General features: G+C 50.9%; 1 protein-coding gene across 1 annotated transcript in view; it reads left to right on the top strand.

Annotated features, from left to right (window-relative positions):
• Positions 1–17,738, top strand: part of LOC130371770 (caskin-2-like) — a 40,720-nt gene that overhangs the window by 18,279 nt on the left and 4,703 nt on the right. Inside the window, exons 8-22 of the mRNA XM_056577631.1 lie at positions 114–244; positions 650–758; positions 995–1,103; positions 1,574–1,668; positions 3,570–3,687; positions 6,210–6,344; positions 6,743–6,832; positions 9,672–9,787; positions 10,475–10,541; positions 12,517–12,593; positions 13,862–13,972; positions 14,453–14,554; positions 14,966–15,104; positions 15,835–16,622; positions 16,707–17,365. Coding sequence (XP_056433606.1) covers positions 114–244; positions 650–758; positions 995–1,103; positions 1,574–1,668; positions 3,570–3,687; positions 6,210–6,344; positions 6,743–6,832; positions 9,672–9,787; positions 10,475–10,541; positions 12,517–12,593; positions 13,862–13,972; positions 14,453–14,554; positions 14,966–15,104; positions 15,835–16,622; positions 16,707–17,365 — 2,846 coding nt within the window. The remainder of the gene's footprint in view (positions 1–113; positions 245–649; positions 759–994; positions 1,104–1,573; positions 1,669–3,569; positions 3,688–6,209; positions 6,345–6,742; positions 6,833–9,671; positions 9,788–10,474; positions 10,542–12,516; positions 12,594–13,861; positions 13,973–14,452; positions 14,555–14,965; positions 15,105–15,834; positions 16,623–16,706; positions 17,366–17,738) is intronic.

Below are 17,738 nucleotides of genomic sequence, written 5' to 3' on the forward strand. Positions count from 1 at the left end.
TATAGACTTTTTCTGTCGCATATTATCAAGCCAAAATAATTGTGTGTGTGTGTGTGTGTGTGTGTGTGTGTGTGTGTGTGTGTGTGTGTGTGTGTGTGCGTGTGTGTTCACAGGTGGCTCAGCTCCTGCTGAGCAGCAACATGGTCACATCACTGTTGGAGGGGGAGGGGCGGGACCCTCAGGACTCCGCCTCCACCACGCCCCTCCACCTGGCCGCCCGCAACGGACACAGAGACGTCATCAGGTCGGCCATCTTGGTTCCGTTTCGACCTCATCGTGGTTATAAATGCGAGCTGGGCTGGGGTATCCACGTTCTATTCACTATGCCCCCACCCAGCTAGCATGAAGAGCCAAGCTGCCGTTTTGACACCTGCTTCGTTAGACTCATATTGGAGAACTGGCTTTTTACTCATTTAAGAGAGTAGCTGATTTATACACGCGTTGTAAAAAAGAACACCTTCTTTATGGAAACAGTGTTGACGTTGTAGAGCGTGATTCCTTTACAACACACGTCACTGATGGTTTGATAGGAGTAGTTTGGTGGTTCGGTGTCACCGCAGCCAGTCGCCACGGCCGCACCGGCTGCGTGGTGATCGGTGTAAGGTGTGTGAGTGCTGAAGGACATCTTGTGTGTGTGCGGGGTCTGCAGGTTGCTGCTGAAAGCCGGCATCGACATCAACTGGACCACCAAGGCCGGGACCTCTCTGCATGAGGCCGCCCTCTACGGGAAGACGGAAGTAGTGCGCCTGCTTCTTGACGTGAGTCGCCGCGACCGGGAGACAGAGTGACAGAACGAGCTTTAGCCAGCGAAACGTTGTAGCATTGCCGTGTTGAAATGTGACAAACGCGGCATCAGACGTGTGTGTCCGGTTTTACCGTTTTTAGACGTTAATCACTTCACGGTATCGCCTTGAACTTTCACTGGAGCGTATCATTTGATAAACGGTAGTTAGGATCCGCTGATGGATGTGTCTGTGGCCGTCTCTCTCTGTAGGCGGGCGTCAACGTCAACACGCGCAACACGTACAACCAGACGGCCCTGGACATCGTCAACCAGTTCACCACCAGCGGCGCCAGCACAGAGATCAAGCAGATGCTACGAGGTTCCCTCAGACACCCCTCGACACACCGCAATCAAAAACCCTGCTTGAGCGAGGCCCCGCCCACGCACAACACTAAGGCCCCGCCCACACTGCACTAAACCACCTGCTTCAGCTAGCCCCGCCCACACCCAACACTAAACACCCTGCTTCAGCTAGGCCCCGCCCACACACTAAACATGAAACACCCTGCCTACAGTCTAGGCCCCACCCACTAAATAATTTAAGGCGGGGCTATATGGCCGTTCAGGCTTTCATTGTCTCCACTCACTACAATCAGCTTTGGGGGGAATATTTGATAAATATTATCTGGCCCATAACAGACAACCCCACAATAGCATGCATTTAACCATTGATGGCAATATTATCCTAGTGTTCTTAACTTGTGCATTTAAGTTGAGGTCCGTGATCGATCTACTGCACAGATGACGGTGGTGAACGTCTGTAACTCTTTTGTTGTCTCTGGGGTCTAGATGCTTCCGGCTCTCTGCAGGTGCGTGCCGTGAAGGACTACTGGAACCTCCACGACCCCACTGCCCTGAACCTGCGGGCAGGGGACCTGGTCGTGGTGAGTGTGTGTGAGTGTGTGTGTGTGTGTGTGTGTGTGTGTGTGTGTGTGTGCGTGTGCGCGCGCGTGTGTGTGTGTGTGTGTGTGTGTGTGTGTGTGGTCGTCTGTGTTGTTGTGGGCATCTATGTGGGTGTTTGTGTGTGTGTCTGTGTGTGTGTGTGTGTGTGTGTGTGTGTGTGGTCGCCTGTGTTGTTGTGGGCATCTATGTGGGTGTTGGTCTGTGTGTGGGTGTGGGTGTCTCTGGTTGCATTCATTAGGGGGCCTGATTTTTAGAGTGCAGAGTGACTAGATTAGTGGTTTAGGATCCAGGAGTCTTACGATGTTATAGCACAACATCTGGGGCGGTAACTGCAACTGCAATGGGCTGAGTTACGACTTGTTTAGTGTTTATATCCTTTTTATATTTTACAGAATAAAAGCTCTTTCTCACTAGTTGATGATGCTTTTAGAAGGTGATTTGAATGTGTGTGTTAATGCAGGCAAGGCTACATGGTTTACAGACACTTTTTTTGAGTTTAATACCGATGCAATTCAACACCAATTACGCTCTTACAGATGCCAACCTCAAGCAACATGATTGGTCTAAATAAATAGGAAGTGAAAGAAAGGAAACGTACCTCAGAAATCAGACATGAGTCTTGGATATATGTGAGGCTACAAGATCACTTACTCAGACTAGTAGTAGCACTTGATATCGTAACTAAATAAGTTAATTTGATATTAATTAGGTAATTGGTGAAATATTTGTTCCATTGTGGCTTTTCTGTTGGATGTGGAATATTTTTGTCTGGTTTTAAAGTGTAAATAGTCTGCACACTAACATATTGATGCCTCTGATTAAATTCAACCACTCGCATCTTCAAACTCGGTGCTTCGGTTCTGTTTTCCCTAGCTGCTGTAACTTGTATTATGACGTAGCATCAAACAGATGATGTATTTAGTTTAACCATGCTCACGTGTTAAGGCTGCTTAATGCTGTGTGTTCTTAAGATCTGTGAGTGTGATTTTCCTTAGAATGAGTGTTTCTAAGCTGGAGGCTCTGAGTTGGAATCTCTTTTTGAGTCTTTCCCGTTCTGGATAGTTAGTAGCTCAGCCCCTATTCCTAGGAAGAGGCACGCTGGATCCATGGGGATTAAACGATCGGCTGATGTTGTTCAAGTTAGAAGTGTTCTGGGATGTTCTTCGCCTAATTATGTGTTTCCTTGAACGAGACCATGGTGGGGAAACAGGTTGGAACGTGCCACTGTCAAATCCATCCTCAACACACACACACACACTCACACTCACACTCACACACTCACACACACTCACACACACACTGTGTGGGCCACCGTATGTTCCTAACTCCCTGTGATATTTGTGTTGCTCATCAGACTCTGTTTTAACTTGTAGCTTGACTGTGGTCTTTGGCTATGTCATCGCTGCGACTGGACTCTGAATAGGTTGGCTCTCTTGTTGTGTCTTGCTGTTTATGTAGAAGTGGATTTCAGGAGGACAAAGCCTACTACCCTTAGGCTAGTAGGCTTTAGAAGGATAGGGGTTGGGGCATTAGGGTTGGTGTGTGTGTGTGTGTGTGTGTCTTCTTTCTATTTTTATTGTTGATTTGTTAAGCCTCGTCCATATCTGTCATATAATGTTCAGTTGGTGACACTGCTTTCTTAAACAATTTAAAATTGCAGTGGCATGCCGTGTCATGCAAATATCAACACAAATTTGAATCGTAATCAAATATTTCGATTACGCAATACAATTCCGAAAAGCATGTTGAAATGGAAAATGATCTGACTGTCATCATCTCCCTACGGATGCCTGTTTCAGAAGGCATCAGTGAGTCATGTACTGTACATGCATGAGGTCAGACCGCCGGGTTGACCTGAATGTGGTCGTCTGCTCCGTGGCAGGTGCTGGAGCAGCACTCTGACGGTCAGTGGAAGGGCCACGTCCAGGACGGGCAGCGAGGGACGGAGCGCATCGGCTTCTTCCCCCCGTCGGTGGTGGAGGTGCTGAGCAGGAGATCAGGTAACTTCAGCCAGAATCGAACCAACCCTGACCCTATGATGCATGGAAATCAAACACAACCCTGACCCTATGATGCATGGAAATCAAACCAACCCTGACCCTATGATGCATGGAAATCAAACAAACCCTGACCCTATGATACATGGAAATCAAACCAACCCTGACCCTATGATACATGGAAATCAAACCAACCCTGACCCTATGATGCATGGAAATCAAACAAACCCTGACCCTATGATACATGGAAATCAAACACAACCCTGACCCTAAGATTCATGGATAAGTGTGTTCCCACTGCCAAAGATTCTCGTACGGGAAGGAAGTTAAAAAAATAAATAAACAGGTAGTCCAGCTGTGCCCAGCCAATCAACGGTGAGCAAATGCCCAATTAGTCCCTTAACGAGGTAGCTGTGCCGTTACTGACAACGATGCTTTCCCAAAGAGACAACTGTTCTTATACTGGAGCTGATGTTCTCTGTTCTTATTCAATTCGTCTGCACTGTGATGCCCGCTGTTGTCTTTTAGAGGCATTGTACCAACATGACAACATTGTGATACACCATTAAGTCGTCGGAAGGGAATTTAATGAGGCGAAATTCCGTCACAATGTTGTGTTTAAATTATTCAATACCACACCATATTCCTAAGGGACCACATGAACCACAATGGCCGCTTCCTTCTGCACGTTCTTCAATTGGAGCTGAGGGGAATAATTAAATAAACCGTTTCCACGGCGACGACGGTATACATGGTACCCTATTCTCCCGCCCTCTTTAGGATTCTCCCTAGTTCAACACGCTTGCTCTCCATCTTATAATGTCATTACCAGCCTAACACGGCAGTGGCGGCGCTTATCTTGGTCTGCTTTGCCAAAGCCAAGGCTTGTGTTTCCATTGCCGGGGAGCGTTTCAGAGTGGCTGATGCCTGGCCCATGGGGTTGGCCCATGTGTCGGCTCCTCCTGACGCCCGGAGCTAGAGCTATACTTAGGGACAAAAGGGCTGGGCGAGGGAAAACAACCTCAGGTCGATATGTGAAGGAGCGCTCCAGGGAATGGATGCTACGTCGTCTGGAGGTCCTTGTTTTGTTGTGTGGTGGCAAATAAAGTTGGGCCGGCTGTAGCTATATGCTAAGTCGTTCTAACCTCATTGACAAAAGGGGATTACCCCCCCCCCCCCCCCCCTCCAACCTATACCACACACAGACAAGCAGTCACACACACACACGTGCACGCACGCACGCACACAAAATCCTACAACTCACACAACACACTCGCACAGAGACGGCCACAAATGCGCACACGCCGGTACATTAATAGGATTAATGTGGCGCGATTAGGAAGTGTCAGCTCTGTTAAGAGTCTGCAGCGGGCGGCTTTGGTGCCCCGGCGCTCTGTGTGTGCAGCGGGCTCACGTCGGGCGAAGAGAGCGGAGGAGAGGGAGACGTAGTGAGGCAGCGGGAGATGAGCGAAACGGGGTTTGATTTAGCGCCCTATAAGCGTGTGACAGGCCCTTTTCTGCTCCCGGGAGCCAAAGTTAGCTCTGAGAGAGAGAGAGCGAGGGGGGGGGTGGGAGAGAGAGAGCGATGGAGGGGGGAGGGGGGAGGGGGGGGGGGGGGAGTGTCTGCGTTCAATGATAATGTCACCGTGTCAGCAGACGCGGATCAACACAGAAGCGTTCTGCTGCTGAGGCGTTCTGTCGAGTGAGGCTCTGAGCCTCACTCGACAGAACGCCCCAGCAGCACAACGCTTCACTGAAGCCCTCTTATGGTAAATGTTCAATGGACTGCATATATATAGCGCTTTTCTAACCAGAGACCCAGTCAAAGCGCTTTACAATAATGCCGAGCATTCACCCATTCATGCACACGTTCACACACCGACGGCGGTGGCAACCAGGCAAGGCGACAGCCAGCTCGTCGGGAGCAGTTCGGTTACTGTATGTGTCTTGCTCAGGGACATCTCTGATGGACAGACCTTAAAGACCATGGACAGACCATCGCCACGTCAACTCACAAAATGGCTGCCCCCCCTCCATTTGGGAAGCATAGAAGTGTTACTCATTCGGTTGGAAGTCATGTTTTTTGGGGGTAATTGTTGAGCAATTCGTTGCGTAATGATTTGTCATCATGGGTGAGCCTGTTGTGTTTGAGCTGGCGCTGTGTTTTCTCATGCAAGACTTGGCAAAAACAAAGTTTTGAGTTGCCTAGGTTACGGTTTATTTACCTTGATTCAGGCCTTGATAGTGCTACAACTCATCATAGGCTTATTGAAGACCTTTTAGACTTTGGGGGTATTTGAGACCTCTTTTCCCAGTAGATGAATACTTGCGTATTCATCTACTGGGATGCGGGATGCAGGTTTTCTGTTGTAGCTCGTGGTTGTGCTTCTTCAGCGACGAAAGGGTTATAGTATATCAACAACACACCATTATGGGACTTGAGTGAGTGAGAACCTAGAACGTGTTCCTCCTCCCGTTAGCAGGCATGTCTCCTCCGGTCTCATCAGCTCCTTCTGTGTCTTCAGGAGGCGGGACCCTTTCCCGCCAGGCCTCGTTGCCATGCCAACGCAAGCACTTCCTGTCTAGAGCTCCCCAAGCTAGCCTGGGCACTGGGCCGCAAAGCCAGGAGTTGATGCGTGCTCTCTGCTACCAGCAAGAAGGTACACACTCGCTCACTCACTCTCTCACTCACTCACTCACTCACTCACTCACTCACTCACTCACTCACTCACTCACTCACTCACTCACTCACTCACTCACTCACTCACTCACTCACTCACTCACTCACTCACTCACTCACTCACTCACTCACACAGACACCTTCTCTCAACTCACTCATGTTGCTTTCCTATTTTCACACGTTATCTTTTCTAACCAAGCTGGATGTTGGTGACCTCCGACCCCCCCCCTACCGCCCCCCCTACCCAGAGCCAAAATCGAGGGGTCACCCCGTTCTTCGGGTCCCCTAGTGAGCACAATGTGTACGTGTGTGTACATGTGTGTGTGTGTGTGTGTGTGTGTGTGTGTGTGTGTGTGTGTGTGTGTGTGTGTGTGTTAGGTGCTCCACATGGCAGTGAGCTCTCACCTCCAGCTAGTCCCGCTAGTCCCACTGAGGACGTGTGGGTCCTCCGGGGTAACCCCCCCACTGGTAAGAGTGTGTGCCCCCCCCCCCCCACCCCAGCCTGTGTGGAGAACACCCTGACCCCCCCGACACCCCCTAGCAGCCCCTCTAACCTGATCCTGACCCTGTACTTATGGCGTTTTTCCCTTCACACTTGCCCGTGCCGAGCCGTTCCGTACCGTGCAGATTTGAGCGGCCACTACCGGTTTACGCATGCCGAACGGTGCCGGGGTCGTGACCCCGAGATGCACCATCTCCGAGGTCGGGCCGAAGTGAGCCCGCCCCTCCTCCAAGCCCCGCCTCCAAGCCTCTAAGCGGGCTGAGTTGACGACCCCCGAGGCTGAGGTGACGTCAGCCTATTAGGAGCGAGGAGTTTTCTCGAAAGTTGTGCGGCTATAGACCTATAAAAGTACATTAAACTTTGCATGCGTATGTATATGACGAATCGCCATGTGCGATGAGTTCGTCTCGAGTTTGTTTGCCTGATTGAAATGGGCAACGAAGGTTCAGCAGAAGGGCAATGCGATGATGTAAGTTTGACGATATTCCCGAAATAGTTTGTTGAAATAGGACCGATTATTTCAGATGGGTCTAATATTTCACACTATAAGATCGCTGATTTCGATATTCAACACGTCTCTTTCCTAAAACCAAGGACATCGTTTGGCACTAGGGAAATAATATCTGTGAAACATTGTCGAATGTTTAAACAGAACTATTGTGAAATAAATCGGCTCTCAATGAGCTATTGAGATTTGGAGTCAAAAAAAGGGTAATATTAACGTCAAACTGAATTCATCATCACGAATATCATTATGTGTGTTGCTGTCCATCTGAAACAACTCAAATATATAAACTGTCTAATCAATCCGACTTTAGACTAGGCTATAATATAAAAGTAAATAGGCAGTAAAAGGGTAGGGTCATCACTCAAGACAAGTGCGTGTCGCCGTCCTTGCGCAGTATAGTGGAAGAACGCCATTAGTAGCTCTGTAGTCTAGACCAGCTGGCATGTTGACAATGGAACCTAATCATAGTCGCCATCATTCATATCACAATCACAATCACAATCATTGTAATTAAATAGTGCACTTTGAGGCACTCGGAGTACTGCATACTGAGTGTGTGTGTGTGTGTGTGTGTGTGTGTGTGTGTGTGTGTGTGTGTGTGTGTGTGTGTGTGTGTGTGTGTGTGTGTGTGTGTGTGTGTGTGTGTGGGTGGGTGGGTGGGTGGGTGGGTGGGTGGGTGGGTGGGTGGGTGTGGGTGGTGGATTCACAGCAACCAGTATGCGTCAGAACGCTCACTACACACTGACTGACTGCCCATCATCAAGGTCTAAGTCGCGGGGACGGCAGTCCATGGAGTGAGAGGGACACGAAGCTCCCCAAGGCTTTTTTGGGTTGCAGTGGCGTGTGTGTGTGTGTGTGTGTGTGTGTGTGTGTGTGTGTGTGTGTGTGTGTGTGTGTGTGTGTGTGTGTGTGTGTGTGTGTGTGTGTGTGTGTGTGTGTGTGTGTGTGTGTGTGTGTGTGTGTGTCATGGCTTTGCCATGCTCTGTGTGGAGCTACCATGTCCAGTCCCTCCTATTCCCATTCTTCCTCATGTAAAGGAGCAGCCTTCTCAGGGCAGCAGTCGGTCAAAGCGTTTAACACAGATCAACACCCTGGACTGGCCTAAACGCCAGACGCTCCTCCCCCACAGCAACCATGATTAACCTCACCCCCCTGCTGTTTCTAATGCCCCCCCAATAAGCTGTGTGTCTCTTAATTCACAGCTTTGCTCCACCCAGTGGGGGGTGGGGTGGACGGAGTTACCCCTACGATGCTCCCCTCTCTGCCTTGAAGACTTGGCCTGTTTTCCTATGGCTTTCCAGCCGAGCGCTGAACTCTCTGTTCCCTAACCAAACCTTAATACCGCTTACCGAAGATGAAAAGTGATCAAGTGGGTTACATTGTAGTGCTATGGATTGATAACCCTGGGCCCAATCTCCACTCAACTGCACAAAGTTGTAAAAACCTAGGATAAGATCAAATCAAATTAAACTCAAATCGCCCTCTATGGGTCATCGACCGTGCCACTACATGAGTCACCTGCTTTGGGTAACCAGGTAACCTTACCAGGTAAACAGCCAGGCCCGAACAGCCAGAAAGCCCCTCCCTGAATGAAAAAAAGCCAGTATCAGATGTCAGCCAGAAGGCATTTCATACAGGTTGATAGTGGGCGGGGCCTAGCTCAAACAGGGTTTCTGGTTTTCCTTCAACAGGCTCGGTAGCTTTAAAACTGATTCATGTGCCAAAGTGAGGAGTGTATAAACACAATGTGGGTTGTGTTACTATGTGATCCTTCACTTCAAGAGGTTATGCTGCAATACGGCTTTCTGATATCCACCTCCTTTGTGGATGGCCAAACACAAGATAGAGGTTGTTAGAAGTCAAACTCAGGAGCATAGTACCATGATGGGAGTGTAATAACTGGATTTGCATGTTGATTTGTAATGCACTACACTGTCTTTGATGTCTCTGTCCTCGGGGCGAGAACAATGTGTGATTTTTGGTTATGACAGTGCTGTCACCTGCTTGCGTTCACCCTTCCAGTGTGGCTCCAGGACCTGCATATGAATTAGGAATGTGTTGCAGTAGACGTTAGTGTTTAGTGCTGCAGTGTTTTAGTTTGTTGGAACACTCGAGCTGCGAAAGAAAGATGCCTTGTTACGATGAGTGAGAATAAACTGTTTATTCCCTCAGAGCTGACGAACCAAACAACCAGGAGACACACGGTGATCATCACAGCCATTTGACAAGTTAATGAGTCTCTCTCCCTCTCCCTCCCTCTCTCCCTCTCCCTCCCTCTCTCTCTCTCTCTCTCCCAGGTGATGACAGGAACAGTGTTGGGAGCTCCAGCAGTGTGGGCAGCAGCCGTAGCGCCGGCAGCGGCCAGAGCTCCGAGAACTCCAAGCACAGCAGCTCCCATGGGCGAGAGAGAAAGGTCAGCTCCGGCCTCCAGACGTCTCCATGGAAACGCTAAATAAACAAATCAACGTTTAAACAAAATGCACAATGTGAAAGATGGCGGTGGTGGAGCGAGTTTAGGCCTGCTGCGTTCAAATGTGACACCCTCCAAATATAAATAGATCTACTCACACACGTCACACACTCTTTAATAGATACACATTTCCCCTCTAAGGCGACGCATCTTCCCCGTTACTGTGATGGTACTGCGCTATGTACCATGTCCAGTACCGAAGGAGGACACTAAATAAACACAGTGAACCGACTCTGCGTCTTATCAGTCGTTTCGATTGGCCGGATAAGTACACTTAACCCGTTAAACGACGCCCACCTTTCCCGATCAGCGATGAAGTAATAATCGGTGGCAAACGATCCGAAACATGTAAATACCCGATAATGCAGGGACATAATGATTCTATCCGCGAGGTACATCGTATTGAGCGGATAAACACTTTCAGCACAAACTTATGTGAACATAACATCAAACATCATCGGTGTCTGAATGGTATAAAGCTGTGGCTCCTGGACAAAAACACATCGGATGTCTTTTATGCTTGAGCCCTGGAAAGTGCAATATAATGATTTGTCAATGTTGTTAACTACTCCTTCATTTTGTACTTTCATGAGTTGTGTTTCATGGGTCCGTTCCTATTTTGTTGTGTAGCTGGCTCCCTCTGCTGGTGAAACAGGAGACTCACACCACACCACGCACCAAGACGACAGCTCCACAGGTGAGTGCAGGGTTCATAATGTCAGTTCATTATTGGTCTCACAAACAGGTAAGGGGTAGCCTTCTCTCTGTAGGACACTTGCCTGTGTTTAAGAGAACATTAATCTATCTGCCCAATCTCAGGAGAGGCAGGAGGTTGGTGAAGACTATACCCACCGGGAGTGGGAGTAGCACACACTCCTTCATTTTCAATTGAAACAACACAGTAGCAGTTTGTAGAGCATTCCATGTCTACTACATCCACAGACTGCTTGTATTGTGTGTCTTCATGGCTTCCAGACTACAGGAAATTAGACAATATTGTCTACACTACATACCTGGGAATACCCAAAACCAATCAAAAAAACGGTTATATCGGTTATCTGCTCACAAAGAGCTAGTATTTGTGTGTGTGTGTGTGTGTGTGTGTGTGTGTGTGTGTCCTCTTTAAGAGAAGAAACAAGCCATCGCTCTATAAGGACAGACGAGGCCAGAGCAAGCCAGGACACGGCCCAAGATATGTTCATTACTGTGGACCCTTGGGCTCAGTGTGTGTGTGTGTGTGTGTGTGTGTGTGTGTGTGTGTGTGTGTGTGTGTGTGTGTGTGTGTGTGTGTGTGTGTGTGTGTGTGTGTGTGTGTGTGTGTGTGTGTGTGTGTGTGTGTTTTGAGGAGGGGTGTTGACTCAGAGGAGGTTATGAGGTTGGGGGAGGAGTCTGTGTGTGTGTGTGTGTGTGTGTGTGTGTGTGTGTGTGTGTGTGTGTGTGTGTGTATTTATTTTTTGGTTGAAAAAATGTAACCACATAGAGGAGAGTTGAACCACAGAACAAGGAGCAAGAAAAAGAGAGAGAGGAGACGATTGACCACTGAGAGATATCTGCTCTGCTAGCACTCTGTCCGCCTTGTTGGGTAGCTGTGTGGAGCTGTGAGGGAAGGAGGGGGGGGGAGACAGAGAGAGATGAGATGAGATGCAAAACAGAGGGAGACACATCGATTTTGATCTCCCTGACTGGTGAGTTTATTATAGCGACCAAAGGATGAAGAATCTTGTTTTGTTGAACATCTGGAATGGTCAAATGACCAGTGAGGAGTGTGTGTGTGTGTGTGTGTGTGTGTGTGTGTGTGTGTGTGTGTGTGTGTGTGTGTGTGTGTGTGTGTGTGTGTGTGTGTGTGTGTGTGTGTGTGTGTGTGTGTGTGTGTGTTATTTAAACCTCACTGTCTCTCACTCTGTCTCTCATTCTGTCTCTCACTCTGTCTCTGATTCTGTCTCTCACTCTCTCTCATCTGCCTCTCTTACCTGTCTCTACTTTCACGCCCCTGGGCCTAAATAACTCTTCTCTAGGTGTCTAAACCTCTTAATTCTCCAGGTAACCGATAACTCTTCTTCAGGGTTTGAAGCATGGCAGCCTCCCTCCACGAAACTCACTTTAAAACAAGAACAACCATTCAGAAATGGTTAGACATGTAGAAAAATTTCACGCGAAAAAAAACAAACACTTGAGTATAAGTGTGATTGATTGGACAGAAGACTTGTGGGAGAGGGTTATCAAAGACAAACCCCAGGGAAAGAGAGGGTGAGGGGAGAGAGAGAGAGAGAGGGAGAGGGAGAGAAAAAGTCTGGTGCCTGCCTCAGCTTTGTACTTTCTGTGTGCTCTTGGCTGTCTGACGTCTGTCTTTCGGCAGTCCGTAGTATCCTGCCTGTTTTGTAGTATTCTATTTCGGCCCCAATGATTCGGGTGGCGAATTGTGAGGGAAGCGGTCAATAACAAATGGAATTTAAATTCCAGAAAGCCGATTGTGACACTGATTGTCAAGATCCTTCTCTGTACCCATTCAAACCACTTGCTGTGCGTGTTCTACATAAGGGTCTGATGATCGGTGGGCAGTTTAACCCTGTTGTCGGAGTGAGTGTGTTTGAGTTTGCACACTTGACGTGGATGAAGGTGTTGTCTCGGCCGGTGACTGGAGGTTGGGTCATGGAGTCTTGTTTGTCTTCCAGGAGGAGTCCCCCGCCGACCGGCCAACGGAGTCCCTCAGCTGGGCTTCATGAGGCCGGAGCAGCTGCTGGAGGGCAGGGTGGGTGACTGCAGGACCACTGATGTACTGCTGATTGGGTGTCACATACTGTCACGTACTGGTTAATTAATGTCACGTACTGGTTAATTAATGTCCCATACTGTCACATACTGGTTAACTAATGTCACATACTGTCACGTACTGGTTAATTAATGTCACATACTGTCACGTACTGGTTAACTAATGTCACATACTGTCACGTACTGGTTAATTAATGTCACATACTGTCACGTACTGGTTAATTAATGTCACATACTGTCACCTACTGGTTAATTAATGTCACATACTGTCACCTACTGGTTAATTCATGTCACATACTGGTTAACTAATGTCACATACTGTCACATACTGGTTAACTAATGTCACATACTGTCACATACTGGTTAATTAATGTCACATACTGGTTAACTAATGTCACATACTGTCACATACTGGTTAATTAATGTCACATACTGGTGAATTAATGTCACATACTGTCACATACTAGCTAGTTAATGTCACATACTGGTTAATTAATGTCACATACTGTCACATACTGGTTAATTAATGTCACGTACTGTCACATACTGGTGAATTAATGTCACATACTCGTTAATTAATGTCATATACTGTCACATACTTGTGAATTAATGTCACATACTGTCACATACCAGTGATATACCACTGATTTATTGTGATAAATACTGGCACATACTACTGATATAACGTCATATATATACTGTCACATACTACTGATATACTACTTATTTACTGTCATCTACATTGTCACATACTACTGATATACTGTCGTATATACTGTCACATACTACTGATATACTGTCATATATATACTGTCGCATAGCACTGATATACTGTCGAATAAACTGTCACACACTACTGATATAGTGTCGTATATACTGTCACATACTACTGATATACGGTTGCATATACTGTCACATACTACTGATAAACTTTCATTTATACTGTCACATACTACTTATATACTGTCCCATTGAAATGGCCTACTGATTTACTGTCATCTACAAGGTCACATTCTACTGATACACTCTCGTATATACTGTCACATACTACTGATAAACGGTCCCATGACAATGTCAGGCCTACTGATATACTGTTATACCGTCATAAAGTTGACGAGTCCGGCCTTCATGATTCATGGGGTGTGTTACGAGCTGGCGTGTGATTCTGATAATCAGTTTTTTTTTCAGTTTTTGCAGTAGTATTACTGCAGTATTACTACAGTTGTACTAAACACACTCTCCTCCCAGGACTCTGAGGCCATCTACCAGTGGCTGCAGCAGTTCCAGCTGGAGCAGTACACGGCCAACTTCGTCACCGCGGGCTACGACGTGCCCACCATCAGCAGGATGACCCCCGAGGTGTGTGTGTGTGTGTGTGTGTGTGTGTGCGTGTGCGTTTGCGTGTGTGCGCGCGGTCACACGGGACATGTAACCCATCTATTCGTTCGTTGTACCGCAATGAACGGAATGCTAAAACGTCGCATCCCTCAAGCCATAATAATAATTTATAAAAGAAGATTGTGTTTTTTATTGATTTTATTTGTTACTCTATGCCAACTCTCTAACTGTGCAAGCCATTATAAGCATAATAAATGATTTTTTTTATCATTTTAAGAAATGTACTCTATGCTCACTCAAACTTTGCCAGAGGTTACATTTCCCGTTAGCAGCACAGCTTTTTAATTCTAACTGCATGTGCTAGCGCAGAGTCCTGGTTCACGGCAGAGGACAGCTGGAGTCATGACGTCCCTCACTCCTCCAGTCCTCCTCTCAGGGCTGTGTGGGGGGGGGGGGGCCTCTCCGACCCCCTCCTCACCGTGTCCTATTCTCACCCCCCAGGACCTGACGGCCATCGGGGTGACCAAGCCCGGCCACCGCAAGAAGATCTCCAGTGAGGTGGTCCGACTGAGCGTCCCCGAGTGGCTGCCCGACTACATCCCTGTAAGAGACTCACTCACTCGGTGGTGGTGGTGGTGGTGGTGGGGGGGTCTCCGAATTAGAGACGATACTTTGGTTCAGTGGGTAGGGGGGCCTATATGAAGATATACCCCGAGTAGCTGTGCACTCACTCAGAAAGGCTGTGTAGCAAACTATGGCAAACTATGACTATTGGAAGCAGAGTGTAAGATGATGAATTTTTACTATTTTAAAATGTCTTATAAACTGATTGCAATAATGTTAACACGCAAAGGCAAACCTAAGATAAAAGGAACAATGTTTTAATGAATGAATAAAAGAATACATTATTTTGTGGAAGTTGTCAATCGATTCAGAATCCCCTCTTTAGTCCACCTCTGCGTCTTTGAGTACCATATGTTTTTTAAATTTGAAACCCGTCTTCCTTGGTTCCAGGCGGAGCTGGGGGAGTGGCTGGGTGTGATCGGGCTGCCCCAGTACCAGAAGAGGCTCTGTGAGAACGGCTACGACTCCATCCCCATCGTCAAGGACATCACCTGGGAGGACCTGCAGGAGATAGGCATCACCAAGCTGGGTAGGTCCTGGTCTGTCTGGGTAGGTCCTGGTCTGTCTGGGTAGGCCCTCATCTGGGTAGGCTCTGGTCTATCTGGGTAGGCTCTGGTCTGTCTGGGTTGGCTCTGCTCTGTCTGGGTAGGCTCTGCTCTGTCTGGGTAGGCTCTGATCTGGGTAGGCTCTGGTCTCTCTGGTTAGGCTCTGGTCTGTCTGGGTAGACTCTGGTCTGTCTGGGTAGGCTCTGGTCTGGGTAGGTCCTAGTCTGTCTGGGTAGGCTCTGCTCTGTCTGGGTAGGTCCTAGTCTGTCTGGGTAGGCCCTGATCTGGGTAGTCTCTGGTCTCTCTGGGTAGGCTCTGGTCTCTCTGGGTAGGCTCTGGTCTCTCTGGGTAGGCTCTGGTCTGTCTCGCTAGGCTCTGCTCTGTCTGGGTAGGCTCTGCTCTGTCTGGGTAGGCTCTGGTCTGGTAGTCCCTGTTCTGGCTCCAAGTGATGGGTAGACACAGATATATCCACACACATACATAAACCAAATGACATGAAAGGTGAAAGTAAGAATTATTGAAATTATTGAACATTTTCTTTTTTTTCGTTTTTCTTTTTTGTCTTCATAAGATGATTAAGGATGATTTCGTAGTTGTATCTTCGTACAACAACGATTCTTAAAACACGGGTTGGGACCAAAACATGTTGATTAATTTGTGTGAAGCCCCCGTGCGGTGTCCTCCACGGTGACCAGCGACGCGTTGCCTCCCCAGGGCACCAGAAGAAGCTGATGCTGGCGGTGAAGCGCCTCAGCGACCTGCAGCGGGGCCGTCACCCGGGCAACCAGGCGGGGGGCGGGACCCTCCGCAGGAACCCCGCCGCCGCCGCCGCCGCGCTGGAGCTGCTGGCCATCGAGCACAGCGGCCTTCGGTCCCCCGAGACCCCCTCGCCGCGCGCCCCCAGGGCCCTGGCCTCCTTCCAGGACAGCGAGCTGAGCGCCGAGCTGCAGAGCGCCATGACGGGCCGGGCGGCGCCCGGGGGGCTGGTGGGGGGCGAGGCCTTCGCCCTCCGGTCGGCGGCGCTCATGTCCGACAGCCTGGAGAGCATCGGGACGCGGTCCCGCGGGTCGGGGAATTCCGGGAATTCCAATTCCGGGAATCCCCATGCGGGGATCCCTGCGGACGCCCGGGCGCTGGCGCTGGTGTTGCCCGGCGCCGCGCGGCTCTCCCAGGAGGCCCTGGAGAGCGGGGGGGAGAGGGGGAGGCGGCCTGGGGGAGGGGAGAGCCCGGGGAGGCGGAGCCACACCCCCACCCGGCTGAACTACGTCCCGCTCACGCCCCCGCTCACCCCCAGCAAGATGCCCCGCTTCGCCCTCCCGGGGGGGGACCCCAGGGGCAGGGCGGTGCTCTACCAGCCTGTCTCCACCCCCCCCTCCCCCGGACCCCCGGCCTCACCCGGTCCCCAGGCTTCCTCCGGACCCCAGGCATTCAGCTACCTCCAGCCCCAAGGAGCGCCCGCGGGAACGCTCAGGGGAGCGCCCGGGCAGGGGGCCGGGGGAGGGGCTGGAGGCGGGGCTGGAGGCGGGGCCGGGGGAGGGGCCGGCGGTCCAACCAGGCTCTTCAAGCCCCTGGCCGGTGCGGTCCAGCTCCCGGGCCCCCGCCCCGGTCATATGGTGCCCCAGCCGGGCCACCGGCACCAGGCCGTGGTCCGGCGGGACGCGGCCAAGACGCGCTCCCAGAGCCTGACGCGCTACGCCCCGTCGGACGCCGACCACGACGACGAGGGCCTCCACCGTCACCTCGACAACCACCTGACCCGGGTCCCGTGCTCCTCCTCCTCCTCCTCCACCACCCCCAACTCCTCCTCCGTGCCGTCGTACGCCACGCTGGGGCGCCGCGGGGGCCGTGGCGCCCCGCCCGCAGAGAGTGAAGAGCGGCCCAAGCTCAACCGCAGCCAATCCTTCGCCGTGCGCTCCCGCCGCAAGGGCCCGCCCCCGCCCCCGCCCAAGAGGATGAGCTCGGTCACCGGCGGCCCAGGGGCGGAGCTTAGCTTGTTTGATGGGCTGGAGCCTGGCCTGTTTGTCGGGACGGAGTCCAACTCGTCGCTGGTGGCGCAGGCGGAGGGAGAGATTGTGCGTACCGTTCGGAGCATCGCCGCCCGGCTAGAGGGAGGGGGCGGGGCCAGACCTGAGGGAGGAGGCGTGGCCAGGCCGGAGGGAGGGGGTGTGCCCAGGCCTGAGGGAGGAGGCGGGGCCAGGCCGGAGGGAGGGGGCGTGCCCAGGCTTGAGGGAGGGGGCGTGGCCAGGTCTGAGGGAGGGGGCGTAGCCAGGCCTGAGGGAGGAGGGGGGGCCAGGCTGGAGGGAGGGGCCGGGGGCAGGCCTGAGGGAGGGGCCGGGGCCAGGTTGGAAGGAGGGGGCGGGGCCAGATCTGAGGGAGGGGGCGTGGCCAGGCTGGAGGGAGGAGGTGTGGCCAGGCTGGAGGGAGGGGGCGTGGCCAGGCTGGAGGGAGGAGGCGGGGCCAGTCCCTCCAGGAGGAGGGACGTCCCGCCCCCCCGTGAGACATTGAGCCCCCAGATGTCCCCACGCCACCCCCACCACCACCACCCCTTGGTGGAGCCCTCTACAGCTGGCCCCACCCTGGGTCTCCAGCTCCGGAGGGTGGCCAGCGAGAGAGTGCAG

Source organism: Gadus chalcogrammus, chromosome 18 (assembly GCF_026213295.1).
Source record: "Gadus chalcogrammus isolate NIFS_2021 chromosome 18, NIFS_Gcha_1.0, whole genome shotgun sequence".
NCBI lineage: Eukaryota > Metazoa > Chordata > Actinopteri > Gadiformes > Gadidae > Gadus > Gadus chalcogrammus.